Here is a 19,837-nt window from a genome sequence, read left to right as displayed (position 1 = left end):
TGTTCTTGTGCATAGTTTTGTAAATAATTACAGGGGTGGGTATTAAGTATTCATTTCCTTACAGGTTTTTTTGGTATTTGATGTGCATGCAATGGGGACCCTCTGCTGGTGAACTGATGTGTTGCTTCCTGCTCATGCCTGGTTTATCATTAAATAAAACCAAATACATTCCTTTTACAATCTGTTTGTTGTGGTTCTCTCTTTTAAAATAAATCTGCATTATCTAGTCAAAGTTCTCAAATTTGCATGATTATTGAAGCGGCATTTCTGTCAAACCTTTACACTATTTCGGTAATTCTCACTTCCTCATCACCAAATATATTGAAATGGGAGGTTCCACCATGAACCAGCAGAACAAGACATTCAAGGTTCATGTGTTGTTGCAACATAAGTCTTATATCAAGACTGTTCTTCAAAGCAGAAAAGCACTTCCTCTTTCTCTTTGTACTATGTACAGCTGGCTTTCTATTTCTCAGCGCTTGAAGACAGAAATGCATTTATGGGATCCCTGTGCGGAGATACTGCTTTACAACATGAATCTAGATGCCACACCTCACATTTGCACCATCAGCACATCATAACTGGACCTTTCTGCTCTGTGCTGTTGATTATTTCAGATTAGTTATGCTGGAAAAGGATGGTTGTAATTCCTGTTTGACAGCACTCATGGTTCTGCGAGTTTCCCTCGTGGATGAACTGGAAGGACGGATCGACTCTTTGCTGGAAATCTTAGTAAGTCGGGAGGTGTTCACTCGTGATGACCGTGAGGAGGTGTTGTGTCTGTTGGGGCCTCGGGCAAGAGTGAGAAAGGTGTTGGATATCTTGACATGTAAAGGCGAGGAAGCAGCTGAGATTTTTCTCTCAATTAGCAGTCATCAGAAAGAGGTACAGACGCACTCCAATGAAGGCAACACAGATCAGCCTCAATCCGAAGGTAAGCAATTCAAACAACAGAGATGTCATTTAAGGTCGTTTTTGGAGTGTGACTAGCGCTAAGAGTTAAACATTTGGAATAGCATTGCATTGTTCATATAAACTGTATAAGTAGTGTATGAGACAAATTATAATCTCATCTTTTGCAGAGTATAACAAAGTCAAACGAAAGCATAAAGATGTCCTTGCACGCCGAAGTGAGAGCATGCTCTTCTACAATACTCGACACGGAGAGAAAATCCTTTTTTCCGAACACTATGTGAATCTCTTGTTGGCCGATGGACACCAGGGCTTGGAGATAAAAAGACACGAGGTGCTGACATTTGGACAAAAGCGACTATCTTTGCAGCAGAAGTCAGCAGTGCATAGGAAAATCACACCAGCTGAACTCTTTTCAAGCACCCATGGAAACCGTCCGGTTAAGAAAGTTCTGGTGTCAGGGGTGGCCGGCATCGGAAAAACCATCCTGGTGCAGAAGATGCTGTTCGATTTTGGGAGAAACAGGGAACACCTTGCATTTGACTTCATTATCCACATAACGTTCAGAGACCTGAATCTGATTGACAAACCGACAAACCTCCGGGACCTGGTCTTGCGTAAAAACAGGCACCTTGCTAAGGAACTGGATAACATTTTAGCAAATGACAACAAACTGCTGATCATCTTGGATGGCTTTGACGAGTTCAGACACTACAGGAGCTGTGACGTAGACGCATTTGTGACTGAGCCAGATGAAGATGCAGAGGTGGTGGAGGTCCTTGGGAGTCTGTTGCAAGGTGAACTGCTGCCGAATGCTTCCGTCATGCTGACAAGTCGACCAGCAGCAATCGACCACATCCCTGTGGGCTGTATTGACCGATTTGTCCTCATCGCCGGTTTCTCCTTGGCTGAAGTTCAGGACTTCTTTTTACGTTACTTCCAGGACAGTGTCATTGCTGACCGCATGTTTGCAGTGGTGTCAGCGAATGAGCTAATGCTGACGCTGTGCTACATACCTGCGTTTTGCTTCATCGTGTGCTGCATCCTCAAAGAAAGCAAAAACCTCTGTGGAGAGAGCCCCAAGACCATGACCGACATTTACGTGCAGTATCTGGTGGCCTTACTTCGCTCTCACACTCAAGCAAGAGCCGAAACATTTCGTCAAGACCAGAAAGCGGGGGCCGTCCACCAGCTGTCAGATATCGTGCTAAAGCTTGGTCGACTCGCCTTCCAAAAGCTAATAGAGCATCAAACACTTTTCTACAGCAGCGACCAAGATGTTGCAGCGTTAGAGGGATGCAGCCTTGTTAGTACCTTCCTTGACAAGACAGTGGCACAAGAGCCTGGCTGCACTGAAGAAGTTTACTCCTTTGCACACCTGACTGTTCAAGAGTTCTTTGCTGCAGTTTTTTGTGCAGTGACAGATCACCCATTACCTGATGCACTCCAGTACACTGCAGGTCCAGGGGAGGGCTCCAACACTGGACATTTAGACCTTTTCAACCGCTTCCTGTCTGGAATCCTCTCTGAACGCAATGCTAATCTTCTGTCGAGGCAGGTGGGGCTGTGCTGCCATAAAGACAAAGTAGACACCTGTCGTCAGAAGATCATCAGAGAGCTCACAATGCTCTGTGAGAATGGGGAACATGTCCTAAACCATTTACACTGCCTGTTTGAGCAACAGGACCCTTCTTTGGCCCTTGCTGTGCAACCAAAGACACTACGAGTTAATGTTAGTGATGGAGCACTCACCCAAATGGATTACAATGCTATCAAGTACTTCCTAAACCTCACAAAGGGCACAATATCAGAGCTGGATCTTACAGGGACAGGAGTGAGCTGTGAGGCACTCAGAGATATTCAGCCTCTGCTGCTCAGGTGTGACAGACTTTGGTGAGTTCCAGGTAAAATTGCATCCTCTCAGTCTCTGGAGTCACACATCTATCACACAGAGTTTTCTTTATTTTATTTTTCAGCCTTTGCAGTTCCATGTGGGGAACTTTGGTGGCAATTTAAAGATTGATTCACAAAGTTGTATTGCAATATTCAGCTTAACATTTGCAAATGGCACCCACACTGCTTAGCCAAGGGATAGAAACAAGAAGTTCAGTTACTGATACTTGTACAGGCAGTTCTGCATTACAGTGGTCTTAGTTCTTACATTTAGCATAAACACTGTACTTTCAGCACATTGTCTGTCTATGTTTACTGTGTGGGAACAGAGAAGGCTGAAGCTCTCAGCTCAGTTTCAGTGACATATTCTTGTGGCACGGAAACAGAGACACATGCAGCTCCCTCGGCTGCCCGAGTTAGTGAGGCTAAAAAGGTCAAGAATTGCCACTTATGTCACACACATCGCTCTGCATCTGTCACATAGTAAAGTATCAACACATCACGTAAGAAACATAAAATGTGGCTTATGCGCTAACTCTGCTATTTCATTTTTAAGGCTTGGAGAAAACAACCTCGACATGGACACAGTTCAGGTCATCGCTGATGTGCTGAAAGTGTCAGACAATGTAACCCAACTGGGGTAAGATGTCAAGTGATTTTACAGGCTTTTTTTAATAAGAAGAAAATATGTTTGTTTGTTTTTTTCAACAGAAAGATTACAAGCACTAAGCCAATACAAAAAGTGCACTCATTCTTTTTGTGAGTGAGTAAAGAATCATCCAGACTGTTTCTCACTTTAAATTTAGACTTGGATGGTCAGACATCGGTGATGATGAACTTCTGGCTCTGTCTAGTGCCATACGGGTGAAGAGAAAGCTTGAGGAATTGTGGTAAGACACTGGTGACTAATATCACCATATGACATAACATTTTAGGGAAATGACACAGAAAAAAATTGGTCCTTTTCATTAAACAAAGTAGGTCACAGAGTGGTTAGAGATGCTGAAGAGATTTTCATATTTGATGTTTTGCTGATTTATTCATGTGTGAAATATTTAAAACATTGTTAAAGACATGTTAGTCTTATGTGCTTTGACAGGATGGAGGGAAACCGAGTGAGCTCCAGAGGTCTGCTGTCACTTAGTGACTTGACCCCAAACCCTCTGAAAAGAGTTGTGTAAGTGTTTTCAACAAATAACTCATACCCTTATTTCAACAGTTTGGGTTTTCTAAAGCTTCTGCTGATTCCCCTTTCCTACAGAGCTATATGGAATGACGTGGCTGACACAGACCCAGAGTCCTTCAGCACCCAGGAAAGCATAACTGTGAGCTTCACAGATGACGATATGTGGGAGGCGTGGGGGGAATGGGTCTTCAAAAGGTGTGAGGTCAGCAGCAACGAGAAGTTGGTGACGGTACTCCACAAAGTGTGCAACATATCAGTGCACTGCTTAGAAACCCAGTGGGCGAAGACTTTCTACAAGCAGCTATCGCAGCTCATCAAGCACAGGATTGAGGGCTGCACCGAGGACGACATGTGCAAGAGGCTCAAAAAGTTTGAGGGCATTTTGGACCTCTGACAGACATCGCTAACCTCAAGTCATAAGCTACATCAAATGTCTGTTTGACGCAGAATGCTTTGAGCGTAACAAACTTTTCTCTCCTTTTAATATTTGTATTTGTATCTTTAACATTTGTATTTATCTATTTGTATTTATTTTGTTTAATATGCACTGTCACTCTTCACAGATGAAGTTTCTAACAGAAAAATAAAGTTCTTTGAATTGAATTGAATTGATTGTGGAGCACAAACGGGAAAAAACAGGGTACTGTTGAAGCATGCAGGACAAGTCTTCTTCATGCTTAAAGCACAAAAACAATACAAAATCAGAGGTAAGAACCCTTCTTCCAACATTGCCTAGACACAAATTAAACATGCTTTTAAAGTAAAACTCATCAGACATAACCCAGCTGGCACCGGACGTCACTATGTCAATATAGCAGATGTTAAATTTTGGTTGGAATGAAACGATATTGACAATATATTAAAGGTCTAATGTTTGACTTTCACATTGTGTGGATGTTAACATTATGATGTCTTGCATTTATGGGTCTGTTCTCCATGTCTTAAGACTAAATGTCGTTATTGTATGTGAAGATGATGTTGGCATGAGATGTTTTTAAGACACTTGATGTAGGTTATTTAAAATTTACCCATTAACAATGTCTTGCTATGTTGGTGGCCAGGCGACCTAGGAATCCACAGTTGTAACTTATTTGTGTGTGCGTAGGATAACATTACTATTGCAGTAATCAGTTGGGTGATGGAGGTTAAGGTTAGCCCTACTGATAGAATCAGTTGTGTGTTCAGAGAGGAAAAGGAAGTCGTGGCCCGTACGGGGATCGAACCCGCGACCTTGGCGTTATTAGCACCACGCTCTAACCAACTGAGCTAACCGGCCATGTTTGTAGAAAAAAAATGTTCAGGATTTGATACTAAGTACATATGATATATTTGTCCACTGTGGTGTCCAGATAAAGCCTGTAACGCCGTGTTTGTAAGTGTCCCTTAACGTTACGTCTGTTAACGTTACGTAGTGTCCACACATCTTACGTACAGAAAAAAAGTAACGGTTGAAAATGAAATGAAATACGAGTTGATTTTCAGAATAAGTTAACCTAACGTTACTGGAAAAAAACATGTAGAGCTCGGGTAAAGTCTTATTTTCCTTTTCCAAATAAAAGCACAAACCGTGTGAAACTATTCATTATGCTGCAGTAGTGTTGCACTGACCTATTTTAAACGTTTATTTATAGACACATTTCATGATATTGATCTTTTTCTATTTAATTTTATTTCGAATGTCAATGCACACTCCAAAAATTTGTACCGATGTATTGTCACTTGTGTACAATTGTAAATAAAATGTTGAACTCCAAATGCATACGTCTCTTTTCTTCGTTTTATTGTGAAATTACTTACCGGTAGTAGTTTGAATTGCTCTCCCTGCTTCTCAACTGACGAAGATATCCTGCGACGTCTGCACTGGACGGGGTAATGCCGTTCATATGAAGTTAGCTAACAAGCTAACTCCTTTTCTGTTATGTTTGTGTTTGCAATAAGGCTGTTTCTTCATTTCAAATAAGGTGAGTTCTGTAAATTATAAAGCCAGTCGCTTGTGAAGTGAAAGGCTGACGGGTTTTGAAATGTGGTGGGCATGACTGTAGCATTTTTAAAATGTCTCTACCCGCGAATTGACTTGGTAACTTCAACAACTGCCTGCTAAAGGTAGCTATAGCTAACACATAATTCGCTAGCTAAGCAGGCTCTGATAACGTTGTAAAGAGTTGTTAAATGTGAAGCTAACAGTTTTACTGTCTAATTCATTTGTTGATACAAGGGGTGTGTTCATTATTGACTTGTGGATTCTACATATAATGGCAAGGTTCTTTCATTGAGCTAATAATAAATGTCAGTTTGACTTTGTGCAAATTAAGGACATAATCCAGCCCTTCACACAGTGTGACTCAGTCCACTTACATTGTCTTAATATGAAAGTACATATAAATGGACACAGCTAAGGAGCTCACTGATTGTGCTGTTTTCTAACTGTGCATGTTACTGACCTGTGTTGCAGTCTCACCCACAGGATGATTGACACAGAGAGGAGCACCAGTAATGCCGGTGCAGCAGAGCCCAGCAGTAAGCACAAGGACACAGAAAAGAAGAAGAGGTCCCGTGTCAAACAGCTGCTGGGCGATGTGAAGAAGCAAGTGGAGTTCTGGTTTGGAGATGTCAACCTTCACAAGGATCGCTTTCTGAAAAAACTCATTGATGAGTCAGACAATGGATGTAAGGGACCATCTGTATCAATAATATACTTCATTTACATCAGCCATCGAAGCCTCTAGTGCAGGGGTGTCAAACTCAGTTTAGTTCATGGGCAACACACGATCTAATTTGATCTCAACTGGGCCCAACCTGTAAAGCCATGGCAGAATAATCTATAAATAACAGCTACTCTAAAGGTTTACCTTTCTCTCAGTGTCAATAAGTATTATACATTTTGAAAACATCATCCTTTCACACAAACAGATGATGAACAGCCTGAGATATCTTAAGAAAAACAAGTGTAATTTCGACAATATGTCTGTTTGCCCACATTTAGTCTACTACTCACGTGCATACATTGCCACTCCTGTATGGTAGTGCTGGCATCACCACACCAGACTAAAGAAGAAGCTAGCAAAGAAACAGGTTAAGTTATCCCCTGACTGAAAAAAAATTTACAAATCAAACATTTTGGCAGTGCCTTAGCAATAGGTTCCACCAATTTTGTTTAAAGCTAGAAGTCTGATACAGCTGCTGATTCACAGTATTTTCCATGGTGTCCAGTGCCTTCAAATATGACCACAATGAATGTTCTTTCAGAGAATTATATCTGGGTCAGAATGGAAAAGCCTCTGAAGTAGCTACTCCCTGTTTAACTTGCTCATGAAACCTGCACATCTTAGCCTTCATAAGTTCAATAATATTTGCTGTGCAGTCATCCAGTAGGCCTTATTGGACTGGTGGGCCCTTTAGCAGGCCCGTATGTTTTGCGCCTCTGCTCTAATGAAAGTTGTGACATGAATATATTTGATTTTGTTTTAAAAGTGTGCTAAATGTGTGCTTTTGTTTTTAGATGTTGATTTATCTGTGTTGGCGAGCTTCAATCGAATGAAGAAGCTGACATGTGACACCAAGCTGATTGCGAGGGCGCTGAAAAATTCATCTGTCGTCGAGGTACAGATCTTGTCTTTTTTATGATTTCTCTCAGAAAATGTTTTAATATTTTGAGTTGTAGTGCAATGAATGCAATGAACGCAAATGTATTTCTATTCTGTTTCAGGTTAACCTAGAGGGAAATAAAGTAAGGCGTCAGCATCCGATTGGAGAAGTACCAAAGGATGTTGACAGCCGCACAGTCTATGTGGTAAATAGAATGTTCTTATTTTAATTTGATTTTCGCAGAAACATTTGGACTACATTTATATAAATAAACAACTTAATCGAAAGTGCAGCGTGTTCGTTTTGAATCTGTGAAGTTTCCACGGAGTAGGGTGTTGCTGGTTATTTGAACAAACATTTTCTGCCTGCCAGAGTGAATAATACTTTTGGATCATAAAGTAACAAATTTCTTTTCTTCTTCCTCTTTTTGTTTTAATTTTTACAAGGAACTTTTGCCCAAGGATGTGACACACAGCTGGATAGAGAGAGTGTTTACAAAATGCGGGAATGTGGTTTATGTTAGCATCCCCAGATACAAGTCCACTGGCGACTCCAAGGGTTTTGCCTTTATAGAGTTTGAGACGGTGGAACAAGCACAGAAATCCATAGAGGTGACGACTTATTATTTCCTGGAATGTCAAAATGTAGTGTTTGTTTTTTGTAGCAAGAATACTCATGGAAAATTTTGATCTTTGAAACAGATGCTCAACAATCCTCCTGAAGATGCTCCCAGGAAGCCAGGGATTTTCCCAAAGACGAAAAATAGGAAGCCCATCCCTCTGCCAGCCGATAATCCACCATCAGGTACAATTAATTTGCATTTCTTTTACATCTCTGCTTCTCTCTGTCACTTATAAACTGAAAATCCTGGACTCAAGAGAAATGTTATGCTGGCATCATATCAAGAAATATGTCTTGTCATTCACATGCCACAGGGGAAGAAGAAGAAAAGAAAAAGCGGAAGAAGAAGAAAAAGAAAGAGGGTGCCACAGTACAGGCTCCTGCCGAAGAAGCCAAAGAGCAGGCGATGGAAGCAGAGTCGTCAGAGCAAAAGAGGAAGCACTCAGTCGGGGGAGATTTTGAATCAGACAGCTCTGGCACCCAGAAGACAGCGGGCAAACTGTCAGAGAAAAAAAGACGACGGTCACAGACAGCAGATGGATCTGAAAGTGACGTACCATCTAAAATAAGAAAGACAAGTGAAAGTGAAGCTGGAGAGAAGGAGAAGGATCTAACAAAGACTAGTAAGTGATCATGGTATCTGCTGGTCCATAATCCACAAATAATAATGCAGATATATTTTCTTTCACAGTCTAAAAATACATCATGTATGATGAATGTTTTCAGCACTGAAACCATGAGTTAGTTGTTGTGGTAATGTGTTGTTCCCCTTTTAGATCCGCCCACTAAAAGTGACGCAGAGAGAGGTGTTGAGGAAGGCAAAGAAAACAGAGATGATTCAACAGTCAAGGCAAAGAGGAAGAGAAAAAAGAAACACAAGGAGAAACTTAAAATTGGGGAAGAAGTTATCCCACTGCGGGTTCTGTCAAAGTAAGACCCCACATCCCCTTTTCTTTACGCATCGAGAGGAATGAATAATGAAGTGAAAATTTATTCAGAAGTAAAATTACTTAAACACTTTGATGGATTTCTTTGTTCCTCTTTTGTCCACATCAAGGAAAGAGTGGCTGAAACTGAAGGATGAGTATCTGACCTTGCAGAAGCGCAGCATGAACTCCCTGAAGAGGTGCATTTATAAGATTGATCACACGGAGGACAAGAGTCGAATGGACACAGACGATCATCCTCCAGCTGAGAGCAGTGAGTTTTGTCTCCACTACTCCCTGCGACTTGAGCTCAGATGGACAAACTGCGGGCTGTTAAAATCGGGATAAAACACATAAAAGTAGTGCTTAAAGGAGTCACACACACACACACACACAGTCGACATTGTTACTTAAAATCACTGCCATAAGCAGGGGTCATAAGTGAATTCATCTCTCATGTGCTCTATCTCTCTCCACCAGTTCTCCACTATATTGCTCTGTGGTTCTGTCCCTCTCTCAGTCGCAGTCCTGCCCTCTTTCTTCCTTTTTTTTTCTTGATTCATTCCATCATAACTTCTGCTTTTATGCACAAGAACTGCCAGCTCATTAAAAAACAAACAAACAAAAAAACACTGGTAAACTAGCAAGAACCCGAGCTAATTCAAGCCTGGGGGAATAAAAAGACATTACAGCCGTGCCCAGCCTGAGCTTGGCAGGTTGGGTCAGGCCCAGTCGAGCTCAGGCAGGGAATCAGAGCTCTAATTCCTTTGTGTTGAAAGCAAAAAGATGTGAAGATAGAAAACAAAGCGCCTGTTCACACCTGACATTAACATCGAAACAGTGATCGGAACACAAGTGGACAGCCAAGGCACGTTACCATTCACACCTGTGTCTATCATGCATCTGCAGCTGACCACTTGTGTTTAAATTTCCTTACTGCCTATGTCACTTATGCTAGAAGGTCAAAGGGCTCCGTGCTCAGTTATTATGTCCACACTCTTGCTAGGTACTCACTTATCACATTAGCAGCTGTGTCCGTACAGCTGGTGATGTCGCTGTCAGCAGAATTTAACACGTCTCCTTCCACAGGGCAAAGTGATGGATGGTCACCTAGCACTTCATCCAACTCACTGTAAAATGGGCAAGTTAAAGAGAGAGAAACCGTCACCAAAACAACGTCTGGCACTGATGACGTAGTCCTCATTGGGCACACATCAGCGCAGTAGTGTTACCACTACAAAAGATGTGTTCACATATTTCCCAGGCTACCTCAGCAAGTGGTTTAAGTGATGAGATCACAATGTGTCTCGGTGGTCATTTACACTTGTATCAAGTTCCTTGTATGTATTTGTCCTGGAACATTAGCAAAAATTCTGTTTCTTGTGGGAAAGATACATTTTATTCAAAAGTATCTCAGAAAACTGAAAAACCCGAACATCATCGTGGTCAACTGTTATCTTGTACATGCAGTGACATCAGTGAAGGTGACATGAAGACAGTCAAACCAGTCCTCTCAACATTGACACCACAATATTATCAAATCAAAATCATACTTAATGATAACAAGCTGCTTCTGTTCTGTTTAATCCATTACCATTGTTTTGTTTTTCTCCCTCTAGCAGAAAAGGATGACAAAAGTGAGAAAGCGACTAACCAAGGCCCTCAGTTTACCAGTGGTGTCATCATGAAGATCACAGACAACAAGCCGCTACCAGGGAGGAAGTTCATCAAAGTACAGTATAACTCAAAAATCATCATTATTTGTATTTGGTTTCAAATCATACAAAAATGACAAAAAAAAAAAACTTTTTACATTCTAATGTTCAAGTTGAGGCAGGTTTTAGTTCCTAATCCAGTGTGCACATTTTCATGTCTTAAATAATTTCCATGACTCTTAATTGGATGATGGCCTCTCTGTTGTTTCTGAAACCCCTTTTTGATAATTAATTTGCTGTGATGGTATAAGAGAAGAATGAAGGCGAATTTGCCTCCAAAGTAAAATAATTATGCAGGTTTTTAGAAAAAAAAAAAAATACTGTTACATGTACCAAGCAAGCAGCATTGGACAGTTCGGTGTATGTTACAGATAAGTAATTGCTAAAAATGGAACCTTTGTGATATTTAAGAACGTAGGGATCACCAACAGCTCTTCCCCAAAAGCTTGAGTCTGTTCCTCCTTCAAGGTGAAGTTAATAGCAAAGATCTCCCATTAGCACAGGTCCTTTAAAAAGTCTTAAATTCAGTTTTCTAAGTGTCTGGCTTTAAACGTCATTGTCTTATATTTGAATTTGTGAGCTCCTAAACATTTTATCTAATTTTATTTATCCATCTAGTCAAAATAAATCAAGGTCTTCTGTGTCAAAGTCCACAATTCTGATGTTCCGAATCTTTAAATCTACCACTTAACCTAAAACTGTCTTTGGACTTTAAACTTGCACCTACCTGTCAGCAAAATGTAGATTAATGATACATGCACTAATAACCATATTCATACACAAAACATACCTCTGCATGGGACTCCATACACTTACCTGTAATGCTAAAATAAGAAAATGAGGATTTGTCCAGAAATCAGTCTTAAATTTGGTTTAAAATGATCCTGAAAAGGTCTTAAAAAGTATACAATTGAAGTGTCTGATACTAGCAGACACCCTGTACCAAGTGAGGCAATTGTGCAACTTTATCTGTGCTTGTTTGTGTATTATTTTATGTAGGATGCTCTGAGCAAAATATCCCCAGTGGCGTACATTGACACCTTGGAAGGAGATGCTGAGGGTCACATCCGCTTTCACACCCCCGAGGAAGCTCAAGCCGTCAGCGACGCCAGCGCAGAGATACAGAAAGAGCACAGCTGGAAGCTTGAGATTCTCTCAGGTATCATTTTTACTTCCTTTGTTCAAAGCAGAAGCATTTGTTCACAGCCTGTGTGCACCTCTAATCCCCTCCAGTTGAGGACAGGATGTGGATGACTGAGCAGGTTTTTATAATTGATGATTGCGGAAATAATTTATTGGGAAAGCGCCAGTCAGCTCGTCTCACGTTCTGTGTTTTTCCAAAAGGGTTCTTAAGAATTGTTGGTTGACATTTGAGTCATGAGTAGTGATAGTAAATTGTGTTTAATGGGTTTTTAAAGGTGACAGTGAACAGAGGTACTGGCAGAAGATCCTGGTGGACCGCCAAGTGAAGCTGAATCGTCCAAGGGAAAAGAAGCGTGGTACAGAGAAGGTGAGATTCCCCTTTACATTTTTAAATAGAAAAATACATACGTTACCATACACAGCATGTTTTATTGATAAGTTATTCTATTCTGAGCATGTCGACTAGATGTTCACAGTACTTTGTATCAGTTATTGGCAAAATTATGAGAGATCCAAATGTGACTTCATATACACAGTTTCATATAAAAATGTTCAATGTGCAGTAAAAAAAAAAAAGCATTTGTGCAACTAGGATTCATTTTCTGTAAGCAGCTTATCCAGCCCAATCCATTTTTGGATATGGGCTAATACCTGGAATAATACACATGCACAGTCACATACAGTCACCATAGTTCAACCACTGCCTCCAAGAGTCCTGCACAGGTCTGATTTTTCACAACCCAAACAGGAACTGTGGTGTGAAATACAGCACCTGCTTCGACACCTGCACATATGACCAGTCGATTCCTCAAACTGACCCGACTTGCTGACAAAAAAATCTGCAGCCCCACCCGAAACCACAAGTCCTATTCAATTCAAATAAACACAAGAAGTTTGTGCTCTAGAGAAAGGATCAGCACTCAGTGAAAAACCTCCTAAGCCCTATGATAAGCTATTATGGCAAGGCTTAACTATACAGACCAGTGAGCAGTGATAACTAACATGTCTTTGGGGTCATTAGGTGGGAACCTCCTTTCACCAGTGTTTCGTCTAGTTGGTCCCACGACACCTCCAGGAGGCTAGACAGTGATCTCTGGCGTCCCAGAGACACTCCCCTAATGCCAGGGCTCACTTCTCCCCGCACCAGCCCAATAACCTCCTTTACCTTACTTAGGCATGGCTTTCTCAGCCCAAACAGAACTGCCACCTTCAACCAAACCCAGGCTCCGTACATGCGAGCTTCAGGTAGAGACAGTGCTGATACTACCAACTACCTATAATAACCATGTGCTGTTCAAATTATTCAGTGAGGCAGCACGTTTAAAGTGATCTTTTTGGGACATTTAGGACATGTGAAACTATGATAATGTTTTTTAAATGGTAATTCAGGAAATACAGTTTGAATGAATATGTTTTTGCAACACGTCTCCACAGTTAATGTGACTGTTATCAACACATCTCATTAAAGTGGCTCCTATATTCCAGCTTGCACAAAAAATACAGAGCCGACACACAGTCAGCAGTCAGAGAATGATATAAAATGTCATGATATTAAATTAAATAATCATTATTCTATTTTATTTTGATGTATTTGTCTTCCAACACTTTGAATCCAACACACTTGCTCTATTTTTCATCCAGAACTGAACTCAAAAATAAAATTAAAACAAAATACCACCCATGAATCAACTTTTTGCGCTTCACCTGCCACGTACCTGTAGAGTAACGTATCCTATCTTATTTCTTTTCTCCCTGTCACACTCCAGCTCATATCCAAAGCTGAGAAAATCATTCTGGCCCGGGCCAAGGAGGCTCACAAGCACATCCGTTTTCAAGACGACTGACAGCTGCTGAAACTATTTTTTTTGACAACTACACGTTTAACTGTGTAGACTTTACATGATGTGATTTGAAGGGGACAGTTGGTGTTAGCACGTACTTAGCTGGAAGAGAACTGAAAGGAAACTTGAGTCAGAGTAAACTAATTAAAAACGTCCCCTTGATTTTTGTTTGCACTGGAGCGCCCAGGATTATGCAGACGGCTGCTGAGCATGTAGATAGTTTGGCAACATTTTTTTTAATTGAACCCCCCTCCTTTTTTTTTTTTTTTAATAAATAAAGATTCTGTATATGATGTAAATATGGCTGATTTAAATGTTCTCCCAGTGAAGACGTGGACAAGTTGTGGCATTTCCTTTTGAGGATATTTGCCGTTTTGTTTTTTAATAAAATGTCATTTGATTTTTTTTTCAGTACTTCTTGTTTGGTATTTATGACACATTTGTGCTTTTTATGAAGTTTGTGTGAGAGTTAAAAATGCTTTTCATTACAGGAATAATGGGCATCAACCCTCATGTACTCTACCCAAAGGAATTGTAGTTCAGAGGGAGTGTTCACCCCAAATAAAAACTCAAATATTGGGTCCAAATTCTGGTTTTGCAGCCTCTGGAGAGTCACAGGCTTGCAAGTGCATTGGCTGTAAAATGATTTAAACACTGGATATATGTTGTAATGGACCACATTTAAATGTCTGACTTATGAGAACTTGTTTCCCAAATGGAATATGAATTCCTTTCAGTTAAGTAGCTTATATAACACTCAAAATGAGTTGTGCTGAAGAGTATCAGTGAGACGCTTAATAGTATAAAAATAGCTGTCATTGCATAATCTCATTTCCATTTATGGCTTTTATTTGTATGATGGTTGAAACGACCTGAGGTAATGTGTGGCAGCGCCACATCTCGTCATCAGCTTGGTCTCTAGGAAACCTCAGCTTGTGCTAGAAACCAAGCAGCTGATGATTTGGTGGTCCTGAGAGGGCTCTTCGCAAATGCCACCGTCGGCCCAAGTGACCCCTCTGTCCAAAGAGGTGGCCCAGTGCATCCTGGATTCTCTTGTCCCAGTGGAGATGCATTCTAAGCTGCAGAACATACCATGCTCAGCAAGACGTTGGGGTGTCTGGGTGGCGTTACAGCAGCAGTTACAGGCTGCAGTCTGATTCAGTGTGGGATGGCTAAAAGGCTTCGGGTTTGTTGTGCAGCTCTCAGCGGGCTTAGGTGTGCCCACTGGAAAGGTAATTTTCCTTGCCCAATCCGACTGTTTTTTACCAACAACGGGGGGGCACTGTGCCATGTTCCAAGCTTTGTAGTCCTCCTTCATGGTAGTCGTCGCTTCAAAGGGCTCATTGCTTTTCTCTGTTGGTTGCATAGATGGCAGGAAGGGTTTGGTGCGCTCGCACTTGTGTGCCGTGTAGTCTGCATGTGTTGTGGAGAGGAAGTCGTCTGCCGGTGGACTGAATTCTTTGGTTTTACCTTGGCCATGGAACTTGGTTTCAAGGGACCAGGTCTTGAATTTCTGAAAGATCTCACTGGTTTGGTCAAAAAGTTCTTGGCTTATGTCCAAAGACACCTTTGGCTTCAAGGACATAGCAGGCGCTGACAGCAGACCTTTGGTGTGGTAGACAGGCTTCTCAGTGCGTCTCCTGGGCTGCAGTGGATGTGTGACATAATCCAGTCTGTAGCTGGTGACGCTGTCAAAAGGTTGCGGTTCTTGCACCTGTGGGACTGGTTTGGAATTAGCTGCAACTTGAACAGACTTTTTCTGGGGGCGACCTTCTTTGGAAACATTGTTTGTGACAACTAATCCTTGGTTGACTTTCAAGCTGTCACACAGCTTATATGGCTGGAGTTTATTTATGTTCCAGGCTTGGAAGTCATCTGAAAAGAAGAGACAGGCAGAGTGGATATGTATATTTTTAGTTTAGTTTTAATTTCTGCAATGTGAAGACACTACTGATTTTCAAATTGCTTACTTCTGTACACTGATGTGTAGTCCTCCGCATTGGATGCCGTCTGGTTCACTGCAAGGCACACTGGATTGTGTGGATCGCTGCTGCATCTCCGGTGGTCTTTGGGTGGTAAAGATGGCTGTGGGTCCTTAGGTGGATGTTTTATCCATTTGCGGGTCACATAGAAAGCTCTGAAACACAAGTGGGTGATGTAAGCTTTGACAATTTTTGCTTCAGAATTTTTTCTTTACAGGTGACTTTTTTTTTTAAAAAAACCACTTCTAATCTCCCAAATTGAGGGTGTGTTTTGTAAATAATGCCAATGTATTTGTTGTCAAAAAGAAAGTTTCCTACATTTCCCAGAGTAACTTCCACCACCTCACCTGTGGCAGCTTAGACATGCCTCACCTGCTACCAATCCTCAAAGGTGGAGGTTAAAAAGTGAAGTTCTGGCCAAAGATCTTACCTGTAAGTGGTTGCATCGGCGCTTGTCCCCTTCAGTGGATGGTAAGGGTCTTTCCGTGTTGCGCTTGTGACCACAGTCTTGTGGCAGTGCGGAGGAAGGAACCGCTCCTGGTACTCTGTGATCATGTAGGCCTGTGTCTCGGCTCTCTGAGAGCTGGAGGGCTTCCTGGACATCAAGGTAAATTTATTTGTTTAACACTGAAGACAACAAGGCAAATATGACTTAACCTATACAAGACATACAAGGCATTAAGAAGTGTAAAAGAAAATGCAATGTAAAAAGCCTCAAATACATTATGAGTAAAATGAAATGGAAGATACTGTCAGATAAAGTCATGGATGGATTACTCTACAGGCCTGCTGGGCACAAAGTATTAAGGCCCCTTTAGTATTCAAATTACAAACCAGAAGAGACTTAAAATGACAGCAGAAGCCCTGTTTCCATGGAGCGGTATGGTACAGTTCAGTTCGATAAGCTTTTTTTTCTGTTTCCACTGTAAAAAGTTGTGGATGGTACCAATGGAACCGTTCCCGTACCGTCCCCATTTTTGGTCCCCCCTCTGTTGGGGTACCTAGCACACAGATCTGTCAATAGCAGATGGTCACTCTGCTCAGGGCTGAGTTGTGGCTGGTTTTGAGGCTTATGTAACCACTACTCATACCGTGGAGAGTTTTACATATATTAGTAGACTGTAATCATAAAATGAAAGGATGTTTTGCTGCCTCTTGCAGCAGCTGTAGTCACAGAAAAAAGTAACATTTCACTGGGCCGACTGCCGGCAACTTTTAAAGTGGAACGTTTACTCGAAATGTTACTGAATGTATGAGTTGATGATGTGAATCCATCAGCATGCCTTAAATTTCATTATACAACAGTTAGTTCAGACCCAGTAATTTGATTGGACAGGGCTTTTGCGGTCATTTTAAGCCATTCCTTGAGTGCTAATATAGAGTATAACATCACTGGGACATGTAACAGTAAAATCACTCCGCTCACAGGTGTTATAAATATAAATACAACCGTTAATTGACCAACTGTCAAACTCGCTACATTGACGCAGACTGACACTATAGCGTTACACCAAGAAGATGGATGTTTTCCCCAAAATTACATTGAATTAAATTATGAGTGGTCGTCAGGAGAGGACAAGGAAAAGGAAAGCTGGGACTCTTCTGTGCAGACCTCCAGGTGTGTTTGAATCAGGTTTGCCAACATCCAGGTTTGCCAGCATTTCATCAGCCCAACTGGAAGAAGTTACACACTTGCAGATCAATGTAAATACAAAGTAGCTTGTGAGTTCCTGGCGTGTGTGCTGCGTTGCCTGGCAACAGACTGGGGGAACTGTTTTTTTTTTTTTTTTTCGCAGAGCTACACAGCATACTTAAATAATTTATTTCATCACCTTTTGTTAACATTTCCTTACTCAGCATTGCCATTTAAGCTGTTGTTGAACTGTTGTATAAAAGCAATATCACACGAGAGGTTGTGATGTTGTACTGTATATCACCACAGCTGTGATTCGGTCATAAGCACGAGGCCGCAGTATCTTAAAGTGTTTAAAACTGCATACATCCCAATCCTCACTCGAAGAAAAAGAAAGCATTGTGGAGCGCTGTTCCTATGGGCTACAGCAACACTAAACTCCAGCGCTTGCCTGAGAAGGACTAGATGCACAAAACCTGCTATTTTTAAATATCGCATCAAGGGAGTCTCTCACTGCAGCCTATTTTCTTCTGAAAATGTTGGCGTGCAAACCCATTCTGAGGACGATAAACAATGTGCAGACTGATATAGGAGGAAATACTGCGAGTGCTGGATGGAGCAGTGAGTGACAACAACCCCACCTACATGAAAGAGTACCATTTGCAGTGGAAACGCCAGCGTCTGGTACCATGTCTGAAGGGTTACTTTTGGTTCCAAAGGTACCAACCCCAAGAGACATATAACGACCAACAAAGACACAAAATGATCTTAAAGAGATACAAAACCACAGAAAGGCATTCACTGACTGAAGAGGGACGCAACACAACAAAAACAGGGTACACCATCACAAAGTCTGGGTGCCTTGCTCCTGTGTAGGGGAGGTGGTGGGGCCCACCTATCTATCTGTGCCCAGGGGCCCATTGTCTCATGGGTAAAATAACATGTTCAACATTTTAGGTGTTGAAGTTAGCACCTTAGAGATAATCACATAGCATATATCGTTGATTTAAAACCTATATATATATTTTTATTTATAACAATAGTTGTACAAGCACAAGTTGTGCAACTGCAGGTCAGTTAATATCATAGCAAGTAATGTAAATTTTTAATAAAAATACAGGCAAGTCACGAGCTAAACAAAATTGTTATCTGTCCATAAATAAAGCATCATGAACAGGTCCCCTCACCTCATAGATGTGGCTTGCTGATTGCCGTTATGCTGAGCATGTTGCTGCCTCATGGTTTCAGGGTGCTCCGCTCGCCAGGCGGTGCACCGGGTGCGCTTTTTGGCGTCCTGTGGCTCGGAGTTGTTGCAGCCTGCTCTGTGACTCTGTGCTGGAGGCCTACCGCATATGAATTATTGACCGGAGGGACACGGGGTGTGTGTGTTGAACGAGAGAAGCACGCAGCGGCCGAGAGCATCTAAAAATAAACACCAGTGGATTACTCTGTGATGCAGGCCGGTTGTCAAGGCGAGGACGCTGCGAGTGATGATGCGCTTTTTGGCGCGTAAAGAGGATTCCAAAGCTCCTGTAGTTAGGTTCCATAAAGTGGAGGAGCCACTTCTGATAAAGATGCAAAGTGCTCCATCAACATGTGAGATTATGTTGCTTTTTAAAGCGTTTTTTCCCTCATGTTTTAATATGCTGAGTATGCAAAGTGCAGGTTGGGTCGTGCATTTTTGCAACGTGACTTGAACGCGGGTCTCCATCTGTCACTTTGCAGTCAGGTCCAAAAAAAGACAGGGGTGGATATAAACACGTGCACACACAAACACACGCACAATGGAGAGTAAAGGAAATTGTGAAAACGCGAATTACCATTTTTGCACATGAATGCAGCCGTGGAATATGCAACGTAGCCTACAAATAATAAATTATAGATTATGGAATCGACAACATCATGGACAGTTCCGTGTTTGTCCACTAGATGGCGCCAAAAGCTTTAAAAACACACAGACTATTAGCTCCACATTGGATTATAGGAATTTTACTTTTGAGTCCTTTCTTTGGCACCTGCATTGAAAGAAATGATATATTGTGGAATGTAGAGAAACAAAATATTAATTTGGAGTAAAATTAGAATATAGTCGAGTTACAATGAGTTTGCAAATTCGTTTTTTATTTGCAAATAGCCTCTACAACAGTGTATAAGGAGAGGAGAAATAAAACAGAGGTGACAGGAGAGGTCAAGAAGCATTATACCTTATACACTGGACCGCCACTCAACTTAAGAAGATATATAAAAGATGATTTTGCAAAATAGATATAAATACAAAGAAATTAAATAAACAAAATAGGAAGAAAAAATAAAAAATGGGCATGATGAATTAAATGTGACAATTTCCTTTTCAAAAGATAGCAAGCTCTTGATTATGTGTACTTTGGCATTTCATATTTA

At 41.3% G+C, this 19,837-nt stretch overlaps 3 protein-coding genes and 1 non-coding gene across 5 annotated transcripts; 2 read left to right on the top strand and 2 right to left on the bottom strand.

Moving 5' to 3' along the window:
* The first annotated feature begins 466 nt into the window (after nt 1-466).
* LOC125883549 (NACHT, LRR and PYD domains-containing protein 3-like) lies at nt 467-5,544 on the top strand. The gene is made up of 6 exons (XM_049567915.1): nt 467-934; nt 1,083-2,805; nt 3,362-3,445; nt 3,612-3,695; nt 3,905-3,982; nt 4,067-5,544. Exons 1-6 carry the CDS (start codon nt 544-546, stop codon nt 4,383-4,385), a joined length of 2,679 nt encoding a protein of 892 aa, XP_049423872.1. The 5' UTR covers nt 467-543; the 3' UTR covers nt 4,386-5,544.
* On the bottom strand, nt 5,194-5,267 carry trnai-aau (transfer RNA isoleucine (anticodon AAU)). Its single transcript has one exon. It is a non-coding gene; the product is annotated as a tRNA-Ile (tRNA).
* Nucleotides 5,545-5,827: 283 nt separating the features above from the next.
* Nucleotides 5,828-14,150, top strand: larp7 (La ribonucleoprotein 7, transcriptional regulator). Of its 2 annotated transcripts, XM_049567930.1 has the most exons (13): nt 5,828-5,952; nt 6,444-6,658; nt 7,491-7,591; nt 7,698-7,781; nt 8,023-8,187; nt 8,278-8,380; nt 8,512-8,820; nt 8,974-9,127; nt 9,255-9,397; nt 10,743-10,855; nt 11,838-11,997; nt 12,257-12,348; nt 13,748-14,149. In XM_049567930.1, exons 2-13 carry the CDS (start codon nt 6,457-6,459, stop codon nt 13,823-13,825), a joined length of 1,704 nt encoding a protein of 567 aa, XP_049423887.1. In that variant the 5' UTR covers nt 5,828-5,952; nt 6,444-6,456; the 3' UTR covers nt 13,826-14,149. The 2 variants fall into 2 exon arrangements, with proteins under 2 accessions (XP_049423887.1, XP_049423888.1); XM_049567931.1 differs by lacking the exon at nt 5,828-5,952 and having other exon boundaries at nt 10,746-10,855; nt 13,748-14,150.
* Nucleotides 14,151-14,671: 521 nt separating this feature from the next.
* saxo2 (stabilizer of axonemal microtubules 2) lies at nt 14,672-19,057 on the bottom strand. The gene is made up of 4 exons (XM_049567937.1): nt 18,625-19,057; nt 16,235-16,399; nt 15,793-15,959; nt 14,672-15,697 (listed from the first exon to the last, which is right to left on the bottom strand). The coding sequence occupies exons 1-4, from the start codon at nt 18,675-18,677 to the stop codon at nt 14,751-14,753; spliced, it is 1,332 nt and encodes a 443-aa protein (XP_049423894.1). The 5' UTR covers nt 18,678-19,057; the 3' UTR covers nt 14,672-14,750.
* Between the last annotated feature and the right edge of the window lie 780 nt (nt 19,058-19,837).

Source organism: Epinephelus fuscoguttatus, linkage group LG23, assembly GCF_011397635.1.
Source record: "Epinephelus fuscoguttatus linkage group LG23, E.fuscoguttatus.final_Chr_v1".
Taxonomy (NCBI): domain Eukaryota; kingdom Metazoa; phylum Chordata; class Actinopteri; order Perciformes; family Serranidae; genus Epinephelus; species Epinephelus fuscoguttatus.
Note: the sequence above shows the minus strand (reverse complement) of the source record. Positions and strands in the feature narration are given on the sequence as shown.

What these genes read in the sequence shown, in the direction of transcription:
- saxo2 (XM_049567937.1), bottom strand. Translation starts at nt 18,677, where the DNA reads ATGAGGCAGCAACATGCTCAGCATAACGGCAATCAGCAAGCCACATCT. An exon ending in CAGCAAGCCACATCTATGAG is followed by an intron (nt 16,400 to 18,624) that starts GTGAGGGGACCT and finishes CTTGATGTCCAG; the next exon opens with GAAGCCCTCCAGCTCTCAGA. An exon ending in CTACACATCAGTGTACAGAA is followed by an intron (nt 15,698 to 15,792) that starts GTAAGCAATTTG and finishes TCTTCTTTTCAG; the next exon opens with ATGACTTCCAAGCCTGGAAC.
- LOC125883549 (XM_049567915.1), top strand. Translation starts at nt 544, where the DNA reads ATGCCACACCTCACATTTGCACCATCAGCACATCATAACTGGACCTTT. An exon ending in CTCAGGTGTGACAGACTTTG is followed by an intron (nt 2,806 to 3,361) that starts GTGAGTTCCAGG and finishes TTCATTTTTAAG; the next exon opens with GCTTGGAGAAAACAACCTCG. An exon ending in GACAATGTAACCCAACTGGG is followed by an intron (nt 3,446 to 3,611) that starts GTAAGATGTCAA and finishes CTTTAAATTTAG; the next exon opens with ACTTGGATGGTCAGACATCG.
- larp7 (XM_049567930.1), top strand. Translation starts at nt 6,457, where the DNA reads ATGATTGACACAGAGAGGAGCACCAGTAATGCCGGTGCAGCAGAGCCC. An exon ending in TGATGAGTCAGACAATGGAT is followed by an intron (nt 6,659 to 7,490) that starts GTAAGGGACCAT and finishes TTTTGTTTTTAG; the next exon opens with ATGTTGATTTATCTGTGTTG. An exon ending in GAAGCTTGAGATTCTCTCAG is followed by an intron (nt 11,998 to 12,256) that starts GTATCATTTTTA and finishes GGGTTTTTAAAG; the next exon opens with GTGACAGTGAACAGAGGTAC.